Source organism: Molossus molossus, unplaced genomic scaffold (genome assembly GCF_014108415.1).
Source record: "Molossus molossus isolate mMolMol1 unplaced genomic scaffold, mMolMol1.p scaffold_m16_p_4, whole genome shotgun sequence".
NCBI lineage: Eukaryota > Metazoa > Chordata > Mammalia > Chiroptera > Molossidae > Molossus > Molossus molossus.
The window spans coordinates 96635711-96660872 of NW_023425377.1; the positions used below are offsets into that span (position 1 = coordinate 96635711).

Below are 25162 nucleotides of genomic sequence, written 5' to 3' on the forward strand. Positions count from 1 at the left end.
CCTCTCCCTTCCTCTCTCTCTAAAGTCAGTAAAGGGAGAAAAAAAATATTTTTTTAAGGACAGAATAGTACCAACACCCCAGAAGTTACCCCTCATCTCTTCTGTGATATTTCTGAGAATCATATAAAAGTCTTATTGATTTGAACATCTAACTAATGTCTTAAAATGTTCATAACATTTCTGACCCTTTCTTTACTCTGATTCATCATGCTGCAGTTTGGTATTTTCTTTGACTTATTTTGAAGTACTTTTTGTATGTTGCTCTTGTTACAGTTTTTACTTGTAATTTTCATAAATAAGACAAAGTTGGCAAGTTTTATACATTGTAGTGACATAAAAATTTTAAATAATACTCTAGGACTTTTTTTTTTAAGCTATGGATTATTGATGAAAAGAAGTGGAAACCTGGGAGAGTAGATCACACTGTTGGCTGGCCCTTGGACAGACACACTTATGGAGGCTCTTTCCTCTATCATTTAAATGAAGGGGAACCCCTGGTAGCTCTTGGTTTTGTGGTAAGTTCTATGCTCACTATGGAAAGTTCTGTAAGAGTCACTGGCTCATCAGTGTTATAAAACAAGGTTTTGGATCTGGAGAATGTAAAATGGTTTTTGCTTAAAGCTTATGTTCTAATTTAAACAATATATAAAGTGCTTATGATTATTGTAGATGTTATCTACTTAAACACACATAGCTTTAGTAATAGTAGCTACTATGTGCTAGATATTTCACCGAGAACGCTAAAGTTTCATAAAATCCTATGAAGTAGGGCCCAGCTGGTGTGGGTCAGTGGTTAGCATCGACCCACACATCAGGAGGTGGCCAGTTCAATTCCTGGTCAGGGCACAAATCCAGATTGTGGGCCCGATCCTCAGTGGGGGCATGCACGAGGCAGCCAATCGATGTTCTCTCTCATCAGTGTTTCTCTCTCTCCCTCTCCCTTTCTCTCTCTAAAATCAATAAAATATATATATATATTTTTTTTAATCCTATGAAGTAGGTATATCCTTATTTACTGATGGGAAAACTGAAGTCCAAGCAAGTTGAACAACTTTCCCAAATACACCCATTAAATGACAGGCAGTTTCACACTTGAACCTGTCTGACTTCAAAGCCCATTTCCACTATGCCATGCTGTTCCTGAAAATTTAGTCAACTCTGGGTTTGAACCTATCTTTTAAAAACATGAGCATTTTATCCCTTTTTGACCACTCATACCTTTAGTAAATTACATCTTGAACATCACAGTAAACGGAAAAATAGTATGAATTTCTGCACCTTGGAATTGGTGGCAGATTTATTGTTTAATGACAAGAACCACCATTAAATTTATGTGTTTTTGAAACCCAGACAGGTGTTCAGTACATCACCCTTGTGTAGTTATTCTAGTGACTTAATCTTTTCAAAGCAAAAAAGGCATGGTTATTAATTTCAGCACTATGGTAATGCCTTTAAAATGTAACTTCTAATACCTCTTGTCCTCTTTTTTTCTAAGTGTGGTTACAACCTGTTTCTTCATTTTCGCCTCAGTAGTACCGCATATAGCTTATTTATTTGTAGAGTTGGTATTGATAAATGAATGATAAATAATTACAGCTTTTATAGAAACACAATGTGAGAGACACCTACAAATATTTTTCTAATATGGACTATGATATAAAGAGCACAGTGATTTATTACTATGTTCCAAAGTTTTTTAAGTTTTTTTTCTGATTATGAACACAAGGTATCCTTTTGCTTACCCTTTCTTTTCCAAAATGATTTTATTTAGGTATTTATTTAAATTTAGGTTACTGTATATATTTCTCTTACCTTGAGTATAAAAAATTTAATGTACATGTCATTTTAGCTTGATATAATTTGAAATATAAGTGACTGCATAAGTACATTAAATTTAAATGTAAATATTTTAAGGTTGGTCTGGACTATCAAAATCCGTACCTGAGTCCATTTAGAGAGTTCCAGAGGTGGAAACACCATCCCAGCATTCAGCCAACATTGGAAGGTGGGAAAAGGATAGCTTATGGAGCCAGAGCTCTCAATGAAGGTGGCTTTCAGGTAACTCTCCCAACTTTTTTATTCCTTATTTATGTATTATAAATTCAACATTGAAAATATGATGTTGACTTATTTGTGGAATATAATGAACATAACAGTCTGAGGAATGGGATAGTCCCAGAGTTGTGGAAGTGGGGTACAGACTGACATTCCCCAGAAGAGGGGATGGTGGGGGAGAGATAAACCACAGAACTTATATGCATGAATGCATGAACAATGGACATGGACAACAAAGCTGGGGACAGGGCGGGGAGGGAGGGGGAGGGGGGAATCAGTGGGGGGGGGGGTGGAGAAACATCTGTAACAAAAATAAATAAATTAAATTTTAAAAAAAGAAAATATGATGTTGCAAATTTAAATAAAGAATATAAAATCATTTCATAGGGAAAAGTTTAGGTAATTAAGCAAATCACCTAGTGTTTATAAGACTGTATCACACTAGTTAAATAAATGACACCATGAATTTAGTTTTAAAAATATATTGATTTCTAGAGATAAATTTATAGGCTTTATTTTTAACCAGAAAGTTAAAACTATGTGATCCAAGATATTTCCCTTTATTCTTTAGCTGCCAGGAAATTCAAAGGCAAATTTTATTTTCAGCAAAGGTAATTAAATCATTCCAACTACTCAGTAACAGCCATGTTTTTTCAGTGGCCTCTGTTAAGTTTTTACCCTTACTTGTCTGATTTTAGTATATGTTCAAAATAAATCTTATCAAATACAGTTAATGTATTAAATATATACTAATTAAACAATGAAATAAGACCTAGATAACTAACTATGATAAAAGCCGTTAGTACTGTTGTAGAAATAGTATTAGACAGGTAGAATAATCTTTTTAAAAAATCTGTTTCAAAACTCATACCAAATGATTTGGAGCAAGTTACTTAACTTCTTGGGCCTTAAAGGGTCATCTGTAAAATAAAGATAATCCCTTCTGTCTCTAGTATTTTAGGAATCTAGGACTAAATTAGAAATTGGGTATCTTTTTTTTTTTAAGTAACAAAAAGTAGAAAATGGAGGGGAGAGGAGTTTGCAACAAATATTTATTAAATTGCATAACTATGTTCAATCCCATTGAACTCTTGAATGATATCCATAATACTTAGTATCAGCCTAACTCTGCTCTTTTTAATTTATAGTATAAAGGTTTTGGTATATTCAATAGTACATACAGATTCTTATTTTAAAACATCTGCCTTGTATGCTTCAACATCTCAGATGGTTTTTAGATTGGCTAGAAGAGATGACCACATCTACCCACACTTTTTACTTAAATTTTCTGTTCTGTCAAAGATTCAGAAACTTTTTTTCAATAAGTTTTGAAGACCTATAGGAAGCATTTGGAACATTCAGTTTTATTATTTTTATCTAACAGATATTACATGACTTTTTTTTTTTTTTCTTCTGTCTGTACCCAGAACTCACCTTTTCCTGGTAGGTTTCTAATGATTTGTAGCCCTAGTTTAATGAATGTCCCAGAATACAACATTTCTGAGTGTAACTCTTCTTGGGTCCCTAGTTCCTTAACGAAATGCCCAGTGCCAGTAACACTACGCACACAGGGTAGGATCCTTTCAGAACTTAAAAACACACATTTTCATTGGGCGATAAGATCTTATTCTTAGGACTTAAGCACCAGTTTGGAAGAACTTGCACTAACCACCCATATCCTGTCATCTGGTTCTTAAATCAAACTTAGTGTTAGCAAGGCCACAGCCTTATTTGAGAAAAGTATCATCATTATTCAAGTTTTTAGCCATTGTCTCTGTTTTCAACTAATGGCATCTTGGAAAGTCCTTTACCCATACTGTGTCCTCTGTGATCCTGATGTAATGCTCTTTTATCTAGGTGGTTCTGATCTTGACTTTGGCCTGAGAACCATAGTTAAAAATTCATCCCCACATGTACTGTAAAAGGACAGGGACCCTGATCTTTTTCAAGCATTGTTATGCCCCGTTTTGCTTCCCCCCACAGATTCCTCACCATGTCTTCTTGTAGCTGATGGCAGTGGTTTCCCCATGAATCCCGACTTTAGTCGCTTTCAGCACCATCAGCCAAACTGTTACTACCCACCACTTTCTCAACAAAGACCATGGCTTACTTTAGGAAGCCCTTAGAGAACAAAAACTGCAGGAGGAATGAACAACTCTGCCTTGGCTCTTTTTTCTTTCCTTTTCAAACTAAAGAGTACATTTTGCCATGCAAACAACCTATAATTTAGATGCCACATTGTGGGGTCTGTATAGACCCAAATATATCACCAGCCTTTATTACATTTTTTTGAACAGAAATGTATATGGAGGCCCAAACAACTATCTTAACATTTATTAAGGAAATTTAACTTATTCTCAAGTTAATTGAAATGTTATTTAAGGTAGTAGCTAATTGTAGTGCTGCCATACTTAGAACCTAAGTTTCTATCCCTAGATATGAAAGTAAAATAAAAAGCATATATAGAGGTAAGATACTACCCTTTGTGTATCATGTGTTACCCAGAATGCATGGAAAAGCAGATCACAATTTAGATAATAGTCATTCAGGCTTAGAGAATATTTTTCATTGTGACATGATAAATATACATAAAAACATTTTATTGAAATATGTTGACCCTCTACTCTTAAATCTGTCTCATGTAGGTTAGTCATGGGGAGGGAGAAGGAAACGTTCTTAATAAGTAGTAATAGTTCTGATCCTCATTCATAAGGGAGAGGGGAAAACTGCCCATGCTGATTTTTTTTTCCTTGAGTATATTCATTTTCTTGTATTTTTTTTAAAAAGTTTCCCTGAATCTTTAGAAGACTTATTTAAGAGGCTATAATTTGGATTGGCCAGTTTTGCATGTTTAATTTGAGCTAACAATACACTTTAAATGTTTCTCTCCTCAGTCTATACCAAAACTCACCTTTCCTGGTGGTTTACTAATTGGTTGTAGCCCTGGTTTCATGAATGTTCCCAAGATCAAAGGCACCCACACAGCAATGAAAAGTGGAATTTTGGCAGCAGAATCTATTTTTAATCAACTAACTAGTGAAAATCTCCAATCAAAGACGATAGGTAAGAACTTCCTATTTATTTAAAATATAGAAAATTGTCAGGTTTTTCACTGAAACATTAAAAAGAAGTTATTTAAACAAAGAGCCAGTATATAGAAGGAACATGAAAATAAAAACAATTAAAAATCTTGAGGTGTTGCCCTGGCCAGTTTGGCTCAGCGGTTAGAGCGTCAGCCTGCGGTCCGGAGAGACCCGGGTTCGGTTCCCGCTAAGGGCACGTACTTCGGTTGCAGTTTGTCCCCGGCCCTGGTTGGTCGTGCGGGTGGCAGCCACTTGATGTGTCCCTTCACATCGATGTTTCTCTCCCTCCCACTCTATCTGTACAAAAAATGGAAAAATGTCCTCGGGTGAGGATAAAAAAAAAAAAAAAAAAAATCTTGAGGTGTTTTTAATGTATATTTCAATTGACATTAAAAATATATACATATAGTATCTGTCCCTTTGCACAAAGCATTAAGATCTATGCAGTGCAAAGAAAACTACATGATGTACTCCTAGTAATAAGCCAGATTTTTAAAGCAACATTTTGTTTTATTCAATCAAAGGTAGACTACTACTAGTGGTATCTCACCTACTTAGAAGTGATTTCAAGTTGGACAGTACTGCATTACACTACACACATGTACTATACGCACTAAGCTATCTCACAAATACTGAAGTGTCTTGTCTGGAAACAGGAGAGCTGCGCAAACTGCAGAATCCGCAGCACCGTTCCTCGGCAGGCTTGGCAAGCACTGGCATGTGACCTTTCTGCTCCAGTGGAGGGGAACCGCTAGCACCTCGCAGTAAACCCTTAGTCTAAAAAGATCCTCTAAGGATGCTCCACTTTTCTCAGAGTAAAAGCCAAAGCTCCCTCCCCTCTCTGATTTCACCTTTTAACTCATCCCAGTCACACGGGCTTCCTCGCTGACTGGAACATGCCAAGCGTGCTTCCTTCTCATGGTCCTTGCTCATGGCCAGCTCCCTTGCTCCTTTGCTCCCTTCCCCTTTGCTCAAATACCACTTTCACAGTGGGTCCGATTGATTTGCCACACACACAGAGCACTTTCAACATCCCCACCACACACACACACACACAGTTTTTTCCTCTAATTTTTTTCAACCTTTGACACACTATATAATTTATCAACTTTTCTTTGCTTCCTGCCTCTTGAATGGAAAACCCAATTATGCCTTAAAATATCTTTGTAGGGAGAGAGGCCTAGGCTGTGGCAGAGAAAGGAAATGAGGTAGAACACAAACAGGAAGATGGAGTGTGATGGCTGAGTAGTGGGACATTTTTCTAATTTTCTTGCCAACTATCTTTCCTTTTTGGACTACCTTATCACCACCTTATCATGTACACATAGTACCACACATAGAAAGTACTGGAGCGGCTGGCCAGTTTGGCTCAGCGGTTGGAGCGTCAGCCTGCAGACCAGAGAGTCCCAGGTTCAGTTCCTGCTAGGGACATGTACCAAAAAAAAAAAAAAAAAAGTACTGGAGCAAGTAGATCACCAAAAAATAGATTAGGGACTGAGGACTGGAGGAAAGGGCAGTGGAGCCAGAACAGGAAGCAATGCCTGGAAAGAGTAATAGTCACTATGTAGTTCACAAAAGTTTCTAAGAAGCAGTTTGTCCCATTAACTATTAAATGCACATGCCAAGTCTCAGGTACTGTTACAGTTTCCTAGGGCTGCCACAACACAGTATCACACACTGGGAGGCTTTAAAACAAGAGAAAATTGAGTTCTGCAGACCAGCAGTTTGAAATTAAGGTGTTGGCAGGACCACCTCTGTAGTCTGTGACTGAATCCAGTCTTGTCTCTCTCCAGCTTCTGAAAACCCCAGGCCTTCACTTGGTTTGTGATAGAATTAACTCGTCTCTGCTTCCATCTTTACCTGTCTTCTGCTTGTCTTGTGCCTTAAGGACACCAGTCATTGGATTAAGGGCCCACTCTACTCCAATATGACCTTATCTTAACTATTATTTCTGCAACCACCCTATTTTGACCTATTCTTAAATACTGGGGGTTTGGACTTCAAAATATCTTTTTTGAGGGGACACAATTTAAGCCATAACAGAAGTGCTTCATTGATCAATTATAAAATTTTTTAGTTTTATAGGTTGCACAAATTCTTTATCTTAAGCTTTTTTTTCAGGTTTACTAAATTTTGGAACTTAACTTTCCATGCTGCCAGTGTAAGAAATCAAATGCTTTACTGTCAGTTAACAAAATATATCAAAAGTGATTTTTGGAAGATGCCAACATTTATACATAAAACATTCTTTGTGTGGTCTTATATGATCACCTATTTTTTAAATTTACTTTTTCACTCACCAGATATTTCAATGGCAAAATACCTTGATAAAGTATTTTATCCTCCTTGAGGCAATTTCACACTTAACCTTCATTGTCTTTAATAAAAGGACTCCATGTAACTGAGTATGAGGACAATTTGAAGAAATCATGGGTGTGGAAAGAGCTATATTCTGTTAGAAATATAAGACCCTCCTGCCATGGATTCCTGGGTTTATATGGAGGGATGATTTACACTGGAATCTTTTACTGGATACTCAGAGGAATGGAGCCATGGACTCTGAAACATAAAGGTAATTCCAACGTATTTGAAAGTGTGATTATGATCCTTAGAAATTCATGAATGGGATCCATTAAGTAGTGGAGAAAGAGAACTTTTTTATTTTAATGTTTGAAATTTGCTTTATTAATAACAAGTTCAGTACCTTTAAGAGAACAGTGTATCATTATTATGAGTCAAGTCTTATTTCTTTGGTATATTTTCAAGTGTTTATAAAATGTTTTTTCAAGTACTTTAAAATTAGTGTTGTATTTTTATTTAAAATCGTCCTCAAAACTTTTATTAAAGGTTCTGACTCTAGTCAGCTCAAGCCAGCCAAGGATTGCACACCTATTGAGTATCCAAAACCTGATGGACAGATTAGTTTTGACCTTTTGTCATCTGTGGCTTTGAGTGGTACTAACCATGAACATGACCAGCCAGCTCATTTAACCTTAAAGGATGACAGTGTACCTGTAAATAGAAATCTGTCAATATATGATGGGCCCGAGCAGCGATTCTGCCCTGCAGGTCAGTGCTGATTTCTGTTCCTTCCTAAAGTACAAGTATTTGCTTTAAACATGTAAGAAATATGCTTTCATTGCTTGGAAATTATAAATGACTGCTACATCCAGCTTCCTTTAGAAAACATTATTTTATGGTTCTTACTCTAGCAATGTCAAAAAATAAAAAATAAATAGGGAATTTTGGGGAAGCCTAACTCTGATGACATGTCTCAACGAAAGCCTTTCTGTGTCTGCCCTTGGACCAAGATAAGGCTTATGGAACACCAAAGAATACCTCTTTCCACGTTCATGTGACTTTTTAAAAAAATCAGTTATGGCTGTTGCTCATACCCACATGTGTACAGATACTAAAATACCAGGCTATAGCTACGTTCAGCTCAAGAAAATGGTCCCAGACTTGAAATTCATCATGAATACTATACCTTTTAGTGCTGAGTTTTCAACTAGAATTATAAAATAGTAAATGATATAGTAAAATAGTGTTCAGATACGTAAAAATTAGGACACTGTGGAGAGGGACTAGAATCTCTTTGAGGGCGGGGACTTGGCTGTCTCGACTTTAATTTCTGTCATACCGGGTTACAAACTGAGGGTTAGGACTGGATCTGTTTTGTCTTTTCAGCCGAAGCATCATGTAGCATGATATATATATATAATTAAAACTCAAAAGCAACCAAGATCTTTGTAATAGGCTCTATGGGTTTCTGTAGCTGTTTCCAGGACTTCAATTTCTAATTTTGAATTTTGGAAATTAAAAAAGTTAGGTGCTTCACGATATTATTTCTCCTTACAGGAGTTTATGAATTTGTACCTTTGGAGCAAGGTGATGGATATCGGTTACAGATAAATGCTCAGAACTGTGTGCATTGTAAAACATGTGATATTAAAGATCCAAGTCAGAATATTAACTGGGTGGTACCCGAAGGTGGTGGAGGACCTGCTTACAATGGAATGTAAACTGCAACTGATTTCATTTGCAGGCAAGTTTGATAACGACTTTCTTTAAAATATATGGTAAGCTAACTTTAAAATGTTGAGAAGTTAGCAGGTGTCAAAATATCTTACAGCGTATTATTGACCAGAATGTTCATAAAATATCAGGGAAATACAAATTTTATACTATACCTAAAATTGTCCCACAAAAAAATTATATTTATCCTAAATAAAACTTTATAACTGATGTAGCGTCTACTTACCTACCTCTTCAGTTCTTCAAAGAATTCATTACCAACAGCAGAATAAACTATTGGCCTTTATTGTACATTTGACTTGTCAAATTCAAGACTTCAAGTATAAAAATAAATGTCTATCTACACCAGAGGTTGACATCCTGCCCACCACTTTTCTTAGTTTGCTTGTAACACAGCCATGCCATTGGTTTACATATAGTCTGTGGCTACAGCTGCAGAAATGAGCAGCTGTGACAGACTACAATGGTCCTAAAAACTCACTGTCTGGCCCATGAATGTAAGTTTACTGACCCTTGCACATATATGTCTGTATTATCTGTAAGTATAAAACACCAGCACAAACCAACTAGTTTACAGAAAGCTACATCAAGGAATTGAGGGAAATAATATACAATCTTAAGCTTTCATCTGTTTATTCAACAAGATACATCTTTAATTTAAAAATAGGTTGAACGTCATTAGTCTTTGTGAATGCAGATAGCCACACAAAAAAAATCAACTTCACTATACTTTGTAATACTTTTATTAAGAGTGAACCCAGTATCAGTATTCCTACACTGTAAACAATGGGAAACTGAAGCAGCAAAGGAGAAACATTAGGGATCACATATTAATAGACAACATCCCTTAAGTTTTCTTATTGCCTTTATACATCAATGTGTAATATTAAGCATAACTGAATTAATTCCTTATTAGGCGAACATTTTTGCATACGCTGCCTTCTCTTTATCTTTCTGCGCCTTTATTTTTTGTTTGACTTTCAGCAGTTCTGCCTGGATAGCTGCAAAATAAATACGTAGTATGAGTTATTTTTCAAACATCCAAAAAATCAGGTTGACCAACAAACTGATGTTTTAGTATGAGAGTTAACTCCCCCCTTGTAAAACTCTTCTTGCCCTATTAACAGAACAAGCTACACTTGAGAAAGCAATCACACAAATACAAAAACCACGAAGCATAATTTTAGAAGACTGTCAATTGAGTGTACAGATTTGCCTTCTCCATTAGAGTGGGCAGTTAACTGCCTCCTCTGTTTTACGTTAGTATTCAAGAAACCAAAGATATATTTTAATATCTAGATCTAGTATCACTATTAATTGGTGTATTTGAAAGACAAGTTCATTTATGTCACAGCATCCCAAAGCTTTTTTAAGACATAACTCTATTAGCTAGAATACTTAGGTGTTATGGCCACATTCAGCTTAAGGAATGGTCCTAAACATTTAATTCACCCGTAATAGTCTTTTAGTACTGCACTTTCAACCAGAATTAAACAGGAACTGGATCGCAAATGATACAGGAGAACAAATAGTGTTCAGGTATGTGAAAACTAGTATTCTGGAGCAGGACTAGCATGGAAGCTCTGAGGGCAGGGACCCTGACTTGTTCAATGCAGTATGATCTGTGCCTGACCCGATGACAGGCATTCTGTAACATCTGTTGAACAAATAAATATCTAAGTGGCAAAGGGTACAAGGTTTCATAAGGATAAATTATTAAAGGGCAAGGTGAACTTTCACTACAAAAACTGCCAACTTACCTTTGTCTTCTGGTGCTATCTCCTGAGCTTTCTTAAGATCAGCCTTTATTTGGGAAAAAAAAAAACAAATTAAGACATTTTAGGTGTGTGATTTATGAAGGTGGTCTATTTTTAAAGATTGAAATTTAAAGCAAAGTTTTACCAATGCTTGGTCATATTCTTTCAATCCTTGCCATCCTTGAGCTCTACGGTACAGTGCTTTGGTATTTGATGGATCTATTTCAAGAGCCTACAAAAAACATCAAATTAATATTTTTATATAAATATTAAGTATTAAATATATGTGCTAGATTTAAATGTATTGCCTGTCAGTTCAAATCAACCCTTCACTGCTCTGTGATAATGGAGATGGACCCTATAAATCTCTCCTCTACCAGCTGGCACAATGTTAAGTTTTGTCAGTAGAGGGAGCTAAATGGACACGGAAGAGAAAGCTCATTTTCCAGGTTCCAGTGTGCTCCTCTTACGAGATTCCTGCAGAGCTTGATTCCCCACAGGCAAATTTCCCAGGCATTCCAGTGAGTTCCACAAGTATGGTGCCCAGTGACCAACTCTGCCACTCAGTGAGCTACAGCTATACCCTCTCCAGTGAGATCTGGATCTTAGCCAGGGGTCTAGAGAGGTGCCTCTTCCCAGGGGACTCCATCCCAGACTAGGGAAACAGTTGCTCCTATTTTACATATATAATATATATACATACCTGTTGTTCCCATAACTTTAGAATTCTCTTTACTAGCCAATCCCTTATTATTCCAATCCCCTCTTATGTTTTCTTTTAAACTTTGTTCAAATTACTGTGTGGTTTCTATTTCCTGATTCGGCCCCAACTGGTCAAAGAAAGTCATTTTGATAACAACCTGTATACATGTGGGGTTTTTTTTAGGAGCATGAATAACTTTTAATAGGTCTCTCTGAAACAAATGTTTTAAAAAAATTTTTTTTTCAAAAATAATATATTTTTTTACTTAACATCTTTTAAAGGTCAATACTTAAATTTTACTGGAAAGAGTGTATTATCTGTTTCACAAAAGTAAAAAGAGATCCAGGAGATTGGTGAAGACCAATCTTTCCCTTTGATAACATTTTTCCTCTGTTGATGCTCCCTTCTAAGTATGTTCTTACTCTATTCCACCTACCCTACCAAATTAGAGTCTCATTTTATTTCTATTTGCTCTAGGCATAACTAGTCTATGTGCATAGGCCAATGTGCAATATACATTAAAATTGCTGGAGGTGGTCTTTCTAAAATACATGGCTTGGTTTGGAAAATATTTCAACTGTACAACAGGAGTGTCATAATCGTTCTATTTAAGGAATATATGCTGTCACCTTTCTAGCTTTTACAGTTAGTATTCCTGGATGTCTCCAAAAAGAGAGCCAAATGCCAAATAGGAAGTTCCTTGAGGGTATGGTTTTGTCTTTTCATTAAAATCCCTGGGCTCTGTTAGGTGCTTAACATGTGCCCAACATTGTGCTAAATGCTTTACATATGTTATATGATCTTTATAACAATCCCATGAGGCAGGTATTATTTCCATTTAACATAGGAAATTAAGATTCTCTAAATTTAAGAACTTACCCAAGATCACAAAATTAATGACAGTGGTCTAATAAAAATACCATATCTAACTGACTCCACAACCCACATTCTTAATCATTATTGGTTTTGTCTTCCAGTGCCCAGCACATTAATGGGTGTTCAATATGTTAAATGAATGAGCGAGCTGATACATGTGCATTGAGGAAAAAAGGGAAAGTATCTTCATAGATACTAAGAGGAAAACTGAAGGTCCAAAATATTTACAGATAAAATTACATGTTTTAGTGAGTCTCATTAGGTCCTATGCGATGCTATATTAATGAATATAAAATTGCTTTCCTTCAAGTTCATAAATCATAATCCAACCCCGTTAAAAAGTTCAACAGCAAACAGACTTACCTCCAAACAACTGTCAATTGCTCCCTGCCAATTTGACATCTTCAGTTTACAAGCACCAATATTCAGCATGCAGCTTAAAGCTACAGGTTGCAGCTTCGATCTGTCTGCTTTCTCAATAACAGCTTTTGAACCTTCCACATATCTGGAGAACACATTAATAAAAGATACGTAAGACTAACTCTGCTTCTTCAACTATGGCAAAAAATGTTATGGCATTTCTAATATAAAAAGTTCATCAAATGCTAATATTAATATTCTTAATATTCACAATCTTTTCATTAAATTTTTTTTCTTTATAATTTTTTATTTTTAAAAACTAAGTCTCTAATATGTTCTTTGAGAAGGAAGGTTCTCATTGTGTAACAGGGAATGGAATGGGAATAGTGAAGAAACCTGTAGTGTTGGGTTTTGAATTGTTATTTAATACAGTTCCTAACTCTGTCTACTGGAAAGGGGTCAGAAACAATGAGCATCCCTGGTCCCCAGAATTTGTTTTCTAAAGTCTATCCCCCACTGAAAAGAAGCAGGGCTCCTTGGAGAAACTGCTGATACCAGATCTGGAAACAGGTAAAGTATAAGATGAGCCTGAAACAGCTTGTGCCAGAAAGTAAGCCAAGTGATCACAGACTAAGAGGAAAATGTCAAAAGGATATAGAAAAGGGGCTTCCACTGGAAAAATGTGGAACTCTCTGAGCTTCTACAAGAATGAGAGTAACAGTATAAGAGGTTAAACAGAAAAGAATCTACAGGTCTATAGTAATACTAAAAAGCGGGGGAGAGGGAAGGCTCCTTCAAACAGAAGAATGCCAGCTAATAATTGATAAAATTAGAAAATCACAGTTCTGTAATCCTCAAGGTAATAACTGATTTAGGAAAGGATCTTCAATGATGTAAAACCACTGAATGAAAGGTCAGAAACTGAATATGCACACAATCTCACAGTATGACCTCAAAATACTTAACTATTTACAGAGGAAAAGGCATTTTTGTAACAGACCACTTTGATCAAGTGCCAAAACTCAGAATAGGCCAAACTGACATGTACCTTCAATATGTGATACCACAGAAATTAAACAACATCACCTACTAAGTCCTCTTGTCAAGATTTGCATCCTCAACCTAATCTTGAGGAAGCAATCAGATGGTTTTCTATCTATAAGACATCCTACTTAAGACTCTACAAAATACAAATGACTAAAAAATTTGTAGAATAGGGACTATTAAAGATTAGAGGAAAGTAGAGACATAAAACCAAATAGACTTGGGAGTAAAAAAATAATTGAAACACTTGGGGAAATTTGAATATGGATTACATAGTAGATAATATTGTATCAATGCTATTTTGGGGTGTTTCAATGGTAGCAAGGTTATAAAGAATGTCCTTGTTTCTTAGGAAATAGCTAAAATATTTAGGTGAAGTGTCAGGATATCTACAACTTCCTTTCAAAAATGATTCTGCTAAAACAAATATAGCATAAGTTAACTAGTGTATGTAGGTTAAGGTACATGAACCTTGATTCATATACTATTTCAACTGTTCTGTATTTTGAAATTTTTCAAAATAAGCTGGAGGCAACCAAAAAAATGCAACTATTTTAACATATTTGGTAACTTGTGCTATTTGTAAGTAATTTGCCAAAATACAATAAACTCCTGAATTTCAGTTTATGATTCAATTTACACCTCCTTAAAAGTAATTTATTAAAAATATTTTATTACCTTAAAACCTTAGTATATTTTTTAATGGCCATCTCCCAGTTCTGGGATTTGAAAAAAGTATTTCCAATGTTTTTTAAGTCTTCTGTTATTAATAATATTTTATCTACCTGTATAAAAGAAGACAAATATGTTGGATTTTAGCAAATAATATGGCTTAACACTAGGTTCTATCATTAAGACAGACTGACACAAATATCTAAAAAATTTAGTACTAAATATTTTTAGTAATTTAAGTAATTAAAGCTGGACAAATATGAAAGTACTCACATCTTTTAAATCTATATCTGCATCTTCAGGGAAATCTGGATGACTGTCACCAGAACCATCTTTTGGGAATATTCCCCAATCATCCCCTTCTTTCAATTCTCCACATTCTGCAATAACGCACAACTGTAAAAATAATCCTAAATTGTAGAAGTGCACTACCATATCAATGATATTTTTAATAAAAAGATCTGGGTTTAAAAGCTATAAAGCTGCAAGTTACGTGCAACATGGTCCAAATAGACTCACCTATCTGCTCTAATTACAAGAATGCCCTTTATAAACATTCCAAGTAATAGAATAATGTCACTATTTTACAAAAGTATTTTACTGCTATTCAGCATCTCAGTGTACATAACTTGAAAACTTTATCATCCTCTATGTAATTTTCTTTAGGTGAGGTATTGCTATCAACTCACTGTTTCCTTCATACACTGAGTGACAGCCTACCTCCTGCAAGTATCTGAGTTTCTAATTCTCACTCATACCCCTACCAATTGGGTTTGGTAGTAGTATAGCCATTTTGAGTCACAGACTTAGAATACAAGGATCTTTAGTTATATAATCTAGTCTAAATTCTTAAGTAATTCATGTAGGATGAAGAATCAGGCCAAGAAAAGTTGAATAAGATCACGGCCAAATCACCAATTAAATGGCAATGCGTAGACAGGATTCTTTATTTCCTGTCCTCTTTCTACAATGAACTAGTATATAGAATGACTCAAAGTTTCACAGGTATAGGAAGACTTAAATCACCAAAAATCAAGTTGAAATAATAAACTGCTCTAATTTTTTCCTTGATTTTAAGTGGCAGATTCAAGCTTCTATACCAAAAGTCATCCTAACCTTTTCCAGCTAATCATCACCAGATCCTTTTACTTACATTTCTTTAAGATAGCAACTAAGATAAACTTTTATCTTACTTACTTTGGCAGGTTTTTCACCTTTCACTTCTACATTTTCCAGAATTCTTGCCACACCCATTCCTTTAATTACTTGGCCAAATACCACATGTTTCCCATCCAAATGAGGAGTTGGAACTGTTGTGATAAAGAACTGAGAACCATTTGTATTGCAGCCCGCATTTGCCATGCTCAATAAACCCTCTTGGTCGTGCTGTGGAAACAAAAATCATTAAAAGAAAATCAAGGTTAGAGTTACTAGTCTGAATTTCCTTTTACTGACCAATTCACATAAAACTGTAGTAGATTGTAATACCATTTAGATCAAACAATATAGTATAATTTTTACTTTGTATAAATAGCAACCTTGAATTCACAGAATGTAGGGTTAATTACTTTCTAAACTTTAAGAAAAGCTTATGAAATCAAAGTAACAGAAACAACAGTGAGAAGTGTATTTCTATATTGGCCATATTAAGAAAATGCATATATCGCATCTTTAAGATGAAGATTCTACCTTAAGGAAATCTAATGATTATACTTTGCCCTTTTTTATGATAGATGCTCTTTTTTTTTCTAAGCAGCACTAAATAGTCTTCAGACTTTTATGGGACTACATTATGTTTTTCCTTTACATGTCAATAAACTGGGAACAGTGATAGGTTATTCAATTTAGACAGGGCATTCAATTAGGTACTTCCCTAATCTCAAAGAATCCAAAATGTATGGCTTTCATCCCAGGTGAATCACTTCTTCAGAGAATGCCCAAATCAAACTACTGCATAGTACATATTGAAATCAAATTTCTTCCTTGGCACCAACCTGTTCAAAGGTTCTGTGAAACCCAATTTCATCTTCGTACTTTATCCTCAGGCTTTCTAAATTTATTCTATGTTGGGCCAGGCATTGTAACTATAATGTTAGTCTTCCCACCTGAAATGCCCTTTACCCCTCCAATCTAAATATAATTCAGCTTCCAAGGTTATCAAGTTTGCAGAAGGCAAGAATTATGCATCCTTTCAATAGGTCTCCTTTCTTTAGATCAACACAATCATCACATATTCTTAGTTTTCATCCTTCTGTTAGTTTCCCTTTTTTCTTTTCAAAACTTTGGTGCTTTTTCCATGAAATTAAATGGAATATTAACCTTATTTCCACAGCCTCATACTGCCTTTGTTTTCCCCTCACATCCCTCCTTCAAACTGGCATCCTATTTTAGTTTTTATCTAACCAAATCTCAGCCACCCTGTAAGGCCCAGTTTGCCCAACTTATGTACCTATTTCCTCCTCAGTGTTTTCCCTAATAATTTCAACCATACAAATCATACCCTTCTCCTCTAGTATATAAAGAAAGTTTTAATCAATTTAGCATTTATTTGCATATTGTTATTCTCCAGTTGTCCCATGTGTTTTCATCTTGTCTTCCCAGTAAGATTATAAATTCCTTGTCATCAAGGCCTTTCATTTTGGTGCCAGTGACAGTATTAAACACACATAGTTGCAGTCAATAAATACTGCTTAAAAGATTGATGAGATTTTCAAGTTATACTGATTACCTGTTCATATTCCTCATTTCCAAAGATATCACTTTACTTTTGTACTTACATGTCCATTCTTATAACTTGAATGATGCAAATATAACCCGATTACATCTTGGGACAATGAAGATAAGAAGGCACAGGCACCACTAATGTCCTTTAGGAGCTTGGACATTAACCATATCCTCTAGTTTGCAAATCCCCTGACATCCTGGATATTAGCGATGGTTTTGTTGCTCTTCAAATTCAAGCATAAAGATGTACAAGTTACCATCTTTCTGATAATGAGAACATTTTTTTTGGAAACAATTTTGCTATATGGTGGCCACACTTAAAAATTCATAAGCTTTACTGAAGTTATGTAAACCTGGGTCACATTGAAATAACTAGTATTTTTGCCAAATCATTACTGGATGAAAATTTTCCACATCAAAGACGACACTGCCAAATATGATACCTTTTAAAAAGAGGAGAATCTAAGCCCACTTGAGACATTTATCAGTGTGTTAACAGGTGTCCATACGTAACACCCTTTATTATTGTAACATGCATCTTGTCCACTTTACCTTATAATAGAAATTTTCATCTTCAAACTTTTCACCATAAATACTTTCTCCACCTGTCCCATTCTGATTTGAGAAGTCTCCACCCTGAATCATAAATTTCTTAATAACTACAAAAAAGGAAAATAGCTATTAGAAACTATGATAAGACTTCAGAAATATTAACTAATGAATAGATAATAAAGACAACTTCCTAAAACATGACTCTAGTCACGTCCCTCTCCTGTCTTTCCCCACCATTTTACTCTTAAAGACTTTTCACAATCCGAGTCCAAACTTTTACTGCCTGATCCCCCATTAACACTCAGAAAATTAGTTCAAATGGCACCTCTGCAATAAAATTGCGACTACCACCCCAAAGTTGGATCTTCTAACTTTTCTCCCCCAATAGCTTGACTCTACCTCCATTTTATTTTTTTATTTTATTTTATTTTTTTATCCTCACCCGAGGACATTTTTCCATTTTTTGTTCAGGTAGAGTGGGAGGGAGAGAGAGGAACAGAGAGAGAGAGAGAAACATCGACATGAAAGGAACACATCGAGTGGCTGCCACCCGCACGACCAACCAGGGCTGGGGACAAACTGCAACTGAGGTACGTGCCCTTAGCGGGAACCGAACCTGGGTCTCTCAGGACCGCAGGCCGATGCTCTAACTGCTGAGCCAAACCGGCCAGGGCTCTACCTCCATTTTATAACATAAATCATAATGATCTGTCTCTTCTGACAAACGATAAACTCCTTAAGTATAGCAACTCTTGTTTTGTTTTTTTAATCCTCACCTGAGAATATGTTTATTGATTTCCAGAAAGAGAGGGAGAGAGTGGGAGAGAGATAGAGACAGACATTGATGTGGGAGAAAAACATTCATCAGTTGCTTCCCCTATGCACCCGACCTGGGATCAAACCTTCAACCTAGGTATGTGCCCCAACCAGGAACTGAACAGGGCAATGCTCCAACCAACTGAGCCACCTGGCCAGGGTAGCAACTCTGTTTTTCATCACAGTAACTATGTGAATGGCTGGGCACATCTTAGTCACTCAATAATGTCTACTGAATAAAGACCAATTATTCCCAGATTTGTTATACTGTAATGGAAGTATTTCAGCAAAAATCATCTCTTGGTGTCAGGGGTACCCAAGACCACCTCCATTTTCAGAGATGCCCTATGACTCATGGGACTCAGCATTTGATTGCATTTCAGAAACATAGTAAGGATACACAGCTAGATGATAATGGTGAAAGATACAGGCAGAGTCTAGAGAAACCCATGTGCTTCCTTGTGCTCTCACCCTCCTAGAACTGGTCATAGAGCACAATTGACCCCCACCTCCAAGAAAAGTGCAATAACATACATACAATATTTCTGCCCAGGAAAGCCCACTAGAGACTCAACATGAAGGTTTTCATTGGGGATGATCATGCAGGTACCGTCTGCCTAGCACGTACCAAAATTCCAGACTCCCAAAAGGAAATCAATTTGTATGAGAGTCTAGGCATAGTAAACCACTTTTATGATTTCGGGAATAGTTCAAGTTTTGAATTCCCAGACTCTAGTCAATGGCCAACCTTGCGAGCAGACCTTTCTAAGGATAGCAGTCCCAGGCCTGCTATGTTAACTCTTTTCCACATATACTTTATTAGCATACTTTGGTATTTTATTAAACATGAAATTAAGCCAACAGTTTAAATATTTTAAAATCAATGTTAATTTCTTCTTAATCAAGTTTTTAAAATGTAAATATTCTTATGATTATAGTTTAACTTATACATTACTCAATAACTATTCAGATTCTGAGTACAAAAATGATAAGATAGAGTTCCTGAACTCATATAACCTTCAGTCTATTGGGGGAACCATCAAATAATCGCTAAACAAAACTATGATTAGAAAGTGTGATAAGCTGTGTGAAATGTTATTTTTTAATCACATATCACATCACATGTCCAAGACACTGACTCTTTAAATCAGCTGCAGTCTCCCTAAGCAATCCTGCCCAAGAAGTAGTCATAACTTTTTTATTACCCAGTAGCTATCCAAGGTCTGCTTATTTATCACAGCCATTCCCTTTTTTCTCATTCTAATCACACTGAAGAGTGAGAGGACTGGTGAACCTAGGGTAGTCCATTTCTCTATAAATAAACCTTAGTACACTCATAATTCATACTACCTTTCACAGCCCAACTTTTATGAAATTAAGCTACTGCCTTGGGTGTCAAATAATCCTACTGGAAACTAGTAGTAATTTTTAACCTTTGCCCATCCCACAGTGTTTTCTTCCCTAACTCCTATAGGACAGGATTTGATTATGTATAAGAAAAATCAGTTTCAGAAAGTTTACATACTTCGATGAAACGGGCATCCTTTGAAATGGAGAGGTTTCCCAGTGGTTGGCCCAATGCCTTTTTCTCCTGTACACAGTGCACGAAAATTTTCTGCAGTTTTGGGTACAATATCTGCAAACAATTCTAAGACAATTCGACCAACTTTAAAAAAAAAAAAAAAAAAGTTAGTGTCAGTATGCAAAACAAACCACCAAATAAGCAAATGATAAAAGGACAGTTGGTAAAAATTATAGCGACTAAGATTCCAACTTCTCTCTTTTTGTCATTTTTCTAGTATTTAAATTTAGACTACCTAATGTTAAGTGCCAAGCATCTAGATAAATGTGAAACAATTATTTTTCTACATCTTACAATGCATCATGAATATAGTAATTAGAAGATTAGCTCATATAAAGGACACCCTGAATACAAATGGTTTTAAATTCTGAGTAATTTCTTCAACATGTACTCAGAATTTTCAATCACTAAGTAACCAATAAGAAAAAAAATTAAGAATTCTTTGTGTGGTCAGATTGGTTGAGGTTTCAGCATAGCTGTAGCCTTTGTGCTCTGTGGAACCTGCCTGCTGCAGTTTCTAAAGCAAAAGCTGGAAAAGTTCCCACTCTAGAGAATTCCTAAGGCAGGTAAAAGTAAACCTGGCACTAGTTTCAAAACAAACTGAATGTACATATACGTAGGTGGATGTATCCATACAATCTACGGGGTCCCTGAATCCTGATATGTCCTTTTGTACAACATTCAAACACACTGCCTGGTCAGCAGTTTCTAACACGTCCCGGAACAAGGGCAGTTCGGTTACAAAGCACTAGGCTAATCCACACGAGTTTAGGCAGCGCCTGAGCAACGTAGCCTAGGCAACCACATCGCTACACCGAACTCATTTTTCCCCAATGCCAAACAGAGAAAATGGTCACCAATCTGGACCACTAAGTTAAGAATCAGTAACAAGGAAAAAACAACAAGCAAAAGTCGCTTTGATTTATAAATGACACAATTGTTAAAGCTTGCGTGGCAAAACACAGGGCGAGACTGGAGCCCCACTGACGCACATCCATGGGTTTCCTGAATGTCCCAATGCAAACGTAAAATAATCTCATTTTATGCCAACTTAACGGTGCCAGGTGGCGGGAGAGGCAAACAAATAGGAGAAACAAACCTAAAGGCCGCTACAATCCCCGAACCAGAAATTTCCAGAAACTTCCGCACGATCGGCGGCATTCTACAAGGGCGCTGGCTCGACCCAACCCGGAGTGCCTGGGTTTGTTCCGGCGGTCGTCTGGGTGCTCCCGCTCCGCTCCACAGAGCAGCCCCCGGCCCCACCCGCACCCCGCCCTCGGAGACCCCAGAATCCTGGGAAGCCCAGCCGCCTCGGGGCCATTCTTCGTCTATCAGTCTCCGCTCACCTCGCTCGCCTCCGATGTCCACGTCAAAGAAGACTCGGGGGTTACTGGGGTTGGAGGGTTTAGCCTGGGGGGACGGGTGCGACATTTTCACTTGCAGACGCCTTGGGAAGGGGATTCGGAGCACCTCGTGGCTGCAGAAACCTGAGAGCGGTTCTCTCAGTGAAGACCTGGCGGCGGCGCTGACAAGCCACTTCCGGCGTGAGGTCGGAAGCCGCCGCCGGACTTCCGGCACCGCCTTCCCGCCCCACCCCCCGCGTTTCCACGTGGTTGAGCTGGCGCGCCTGGGTCTGTGTCCTTTACCCTCCGGCTCTCCCCCTGTTCTCAGTCGCTAAAGTAGCAGCTTCCATTCTTTTTACTCCTTTCGCTTGTGTTTCATCGTTTTTCCTACCATCGTGGTGTAAAAGAACTGTGGAGGTGCTCATCTCATTCCAGCCTCAGGTCTGCCACTAAGTGCTGTTTGCTTCTGTGAAACTCAGTTTGCTTGTCTGGAAAATGAAAACGCTCACCTCAGAGTGTGGTTGAAGGACTGAAGTAAATCACTTAGCAGAGTGCTTGACACAGTCTGGCGGTAGCTAATTGATAGTTGCACAATATTGTTGCAACTTGATCTTCACGTTAACAGTATAAGTGATAGAAGTTAGGCTAAAGGCCCCGGATAGCTGAAGCTGAGTACAAAAGAGAGCAGTTTCCGTCCCTGGTAAAACTGCGTTATTGTACTCCACTTTTCCCTTATTTAAAGCCTAAGTCCGGAGAAAAGTGGTATGTTCCTTAGCACTTTGTAATGTTCTGATTGTTTATTCATTTACTTATTTCATCTTTCTCCTCCCATGAGGACAAACATTTTGTTCTTTTCAGTGCTCTATCCCAGCACTGCTAACAGTGTCTGGCACATAACATGTGCTCAATAAATATCATTGAATGAGTAAATGAGTTACAGAATACTACTGGCCTTGAGAATGTTTATAAGAGAATGTTAACACGAATTTTCCTTTCTGCCCTGTTTGGGCGGCTCATTTGCTTAGAGCCTCTCCTGTACACCATTCCAGATCTGGCACATAACCTAGGTTGTTGGCCCCCCAGAGGCACCCATGGATGTTTCTTCTCTCTCACATCAGTGTTTCTCTCTGTCGCTCTCCCTTCCTGTCTCTCAAAACCAAAAAACAAAACATATCCTTAGGTAAGGATAAAAAAAAAAAAATTTCCTTTTATGTACAATTTGAGAAAATTCTCTATCAGCTCTTCATGCTGATCCTTTCAAAGTCCAGCACATTAAAATTAATATAAAATTTTAATTTCTTATGATCTGATGTTTATTCATTGTGCTTTCCTGAAGATCAAGGACAACTGAGCACATAACCTCTGTGTCTCTTGATAAATAATAATCAAAATAAATTGTTCTCTAACTCAGTCTCATTTCTAGGCTGCAGACTCACAAATATTAAATGATAAGTTCACACTAAAATTTTTATTTTTATTTATGAGCTTAAAATCAGCCCTTAGATTTTATATATATAAATTTTTTTTAATCTTCACCTGAGGACATTTTTGCATTCATCTTCAGATAGAGCGGGAGGGAGAGAGGAAAGAAGAGAGTGAGAGAAACAACGATGTGAGAGAGACACATCGACTGGTTGCCACCCACACAAGTCCAACCAGGGCCGGGGACAAACTGCAACCAAGGTATGTGCCCTTAGTGGGAACTGAACCCAGGTCTCTCTGGTCCATGGGCCAATGCTCTAACTGCTGAGCCAGACGGGCCAAGGCCAGACCTTAGATTATTATTCAAAGAATTGTTGCTTTTATGCCATAATCTCCTAACCATTATTATGATGAATATCATTATGATCAACTAGGCAGCATAGTTAAACACTTCTACTCCACCATCAGACTTCTGGGTTTCAAATTCAATCTCTAACAGATTGTGACTTTGAACTTAACCTTCTGTGGCTCAGTTTCTGCATCTGTAAATTAAGATATAATATGTATATTAAGATTTTTATAAAGATTAAATGAATTACAGTGATACCTCGGTTCTTGAACGCCTCGGTTTTCGACCAAATGGAGATTTGAGAAACTTTTGTCTCGGAATCCGAACAAATATTTGGAACTCGAACTTCCGAGATGAGCCGAGTTGAGCCGAATGGCGTTCATTCGGTCCAGCGCGCCTTGCTTGCGTCATCAGTGTGAGTGCAGATAGAGAGTCACGCTTTCCTATCTTCGGTTCTCGAACAATTCGGTTCTCGACCGTCCTCCTGGAACGAATTATGTTCGAGAACCGAGGTATTTTAGTATCTGACACATAGTAAATACTAGATAAGTATAAGCAAAAATTATAAATAGTACTTTATTATGATAATTACTGATATCAACATGTTTTATTTATTTTTTTAATCCTCACCCAAGGATATTTTTACATTTATCTTCAGACAGAGTGGGAGGGGGAGAGAGAGAGAAACATTGATTGGCTGCCGCCCACACAACACCAACCGGGGCCGGGGATGAACAGCAACCAAGGTACATGCCCTTGGCTGGAATCAAACCTGGGACTCTGTCCACGGGCCAGTGCTCTAACCGCTGAGCCAAGCCGGCCAGGGCTAATAGTAACATATTTTAAAATGAAAGTAAAAACTGGAAAGGTGCTTTGAGAATGCCTCTGCATTCTCAGAAAATATACCGTGATTCTTCCTGCTATAAAGGTTTCTGGGTGTAAAAGACTAAATGTTATTCTCACTGTGTCTAGATTTTTCACAGTGCAGTAACAGCTTTACATAAACTGTCTTATTCCTAGAACTAACCTGAATAACAGAATCATACCTTACAAAACCATTTCAAAACTGATCTCTAGTGAAAAGATAAATCCTCCTAGAAGAATTTTCCCCATTGTTAGTCTGCTTACCTAAAGGCTTCTGATTTCTGAAGTCGGCTTGCCCATATGTAGCAAGAAACAGAGCCAAGCCCAGCTGGTGTGGCTCAGTGGTTGAGCGTCGACCCAAGAGGTCTCCAGTTCGATTCCCGGTCAGGGCACATGCCCAGGTTATGGGCCTGATCTCCCGCAGGAGGCGGCCAATCAATGTTCTCTCTCATCAATGTTTCCATCTTTCTCTCCCTCTCCCTTCCTCTCTCTCTAATCAATAAAGGAAAAAAATAAATTAAAAAAAGAAACAGCCAAGACCATGCACTATTCCTTAGGACTAAGAACACAGTTTATCTGGATAGAGGAAAGAATATTTGCTCTAAGAGGTCTATTGTTGTTGTTATTTCTGTCTGTTCCTCATAAGTGTGGTGGGATAATATTAACAGATTGCCTTCCCCACCAATATTCTCTCGATCTCTTTGCCCATTACTCCACCCCAACAAGCAGCTAGACATTCTGTACTTACTGCTTTAAGAAAAAAAAAATGTGACAGCAAAGAAAGAGAGGAATAAAAGGAGTCTCTTCCTGTTTTTGGTGTTGCAAAAGGCTTGGCTTTATAGGAACAAAAAAGACTCCTGGCAGAGCAAGAGATTGAGACAAAACATTTTTTGTAAGAACATAGTTTTTCAGTGGCAGAAAAAAA

General features: G+C 37.1%; 2 protein-coding genes across 3 annotated transcripts in view; one reads left to right on the forward strand and one right to left on the reverse strand.

Annotated features, from left to right (window-relative positions):
* ETFDH (electron transfer flavoprotein dehydrogenase) overlaps positions 1 to 9374 on the forward strand; it is a 31517-nt gene extending 22143 nt beyond the window's left edge. The window contains exons 8-13 of one of the 2 annotated variants that reach the window (XM_036241087.1): positions 375 to 515; positions 1915 to 2058; positions 4950 to 5118; positions 7528 to 7710; positions 7986 to 8207; positions 8997 to 9346. In XM_036241087.1, coding sequence (XP_036096980.1) covers positions 375 to 515; positions 1915 to 2058; positions 4950 to 5118; positions 7528 to 7710; positions 7986 to 8207; positions 8997 to 9160 — 1023 coding nt within the window. In that variant the 3' untranslated portion in view covers positions 9161 to 9346. Of the gene's footprint in view, positions 1 to 374; positions 516 to 1914; positions 2059 to 4949; positions 5119 to 7527; positions 7711 to 7985; positions 8208 to 8996 lie in introns of both variants that reach the window. The other variant, XM_036241088.1, reaches the window with a different exon arrangement.
* Positions 9375 to 9898: 524 nt separating this feature from the next.
* Positions 9899 to 21788, reverse strand: PPID (peptidylprolyl isomerase D). The gene is made up of 10 exons (XM_036240258.1): positions 21606 to 21788; positions 20203 to 20343; positions 17862 to 17968; positions 15783 to 15971; positions 14859 to 14981; positions 14592 to 14698; positions 12873 to 13014; positions 11076 to 11162; positions 10934 to 10976; positions 9899 to 10174 (listed from the first exon to the last, which is right to left on the reverse strand). The coding sequence occupies exons 1-10, from the start codon at positions 21688 to 21690 to the stop codon at positions 10086 to 10088; spliced, it is 1113 nt and encodes a 370-aa protein (XP_036096151.1). The 5' UTR covers positions 21691 to 21788; the 3' UTR covers positions 9899 to 10085.
* Between the last annotated feature and the right edge of the window lie 3374 nt (positions 21789 to 25162).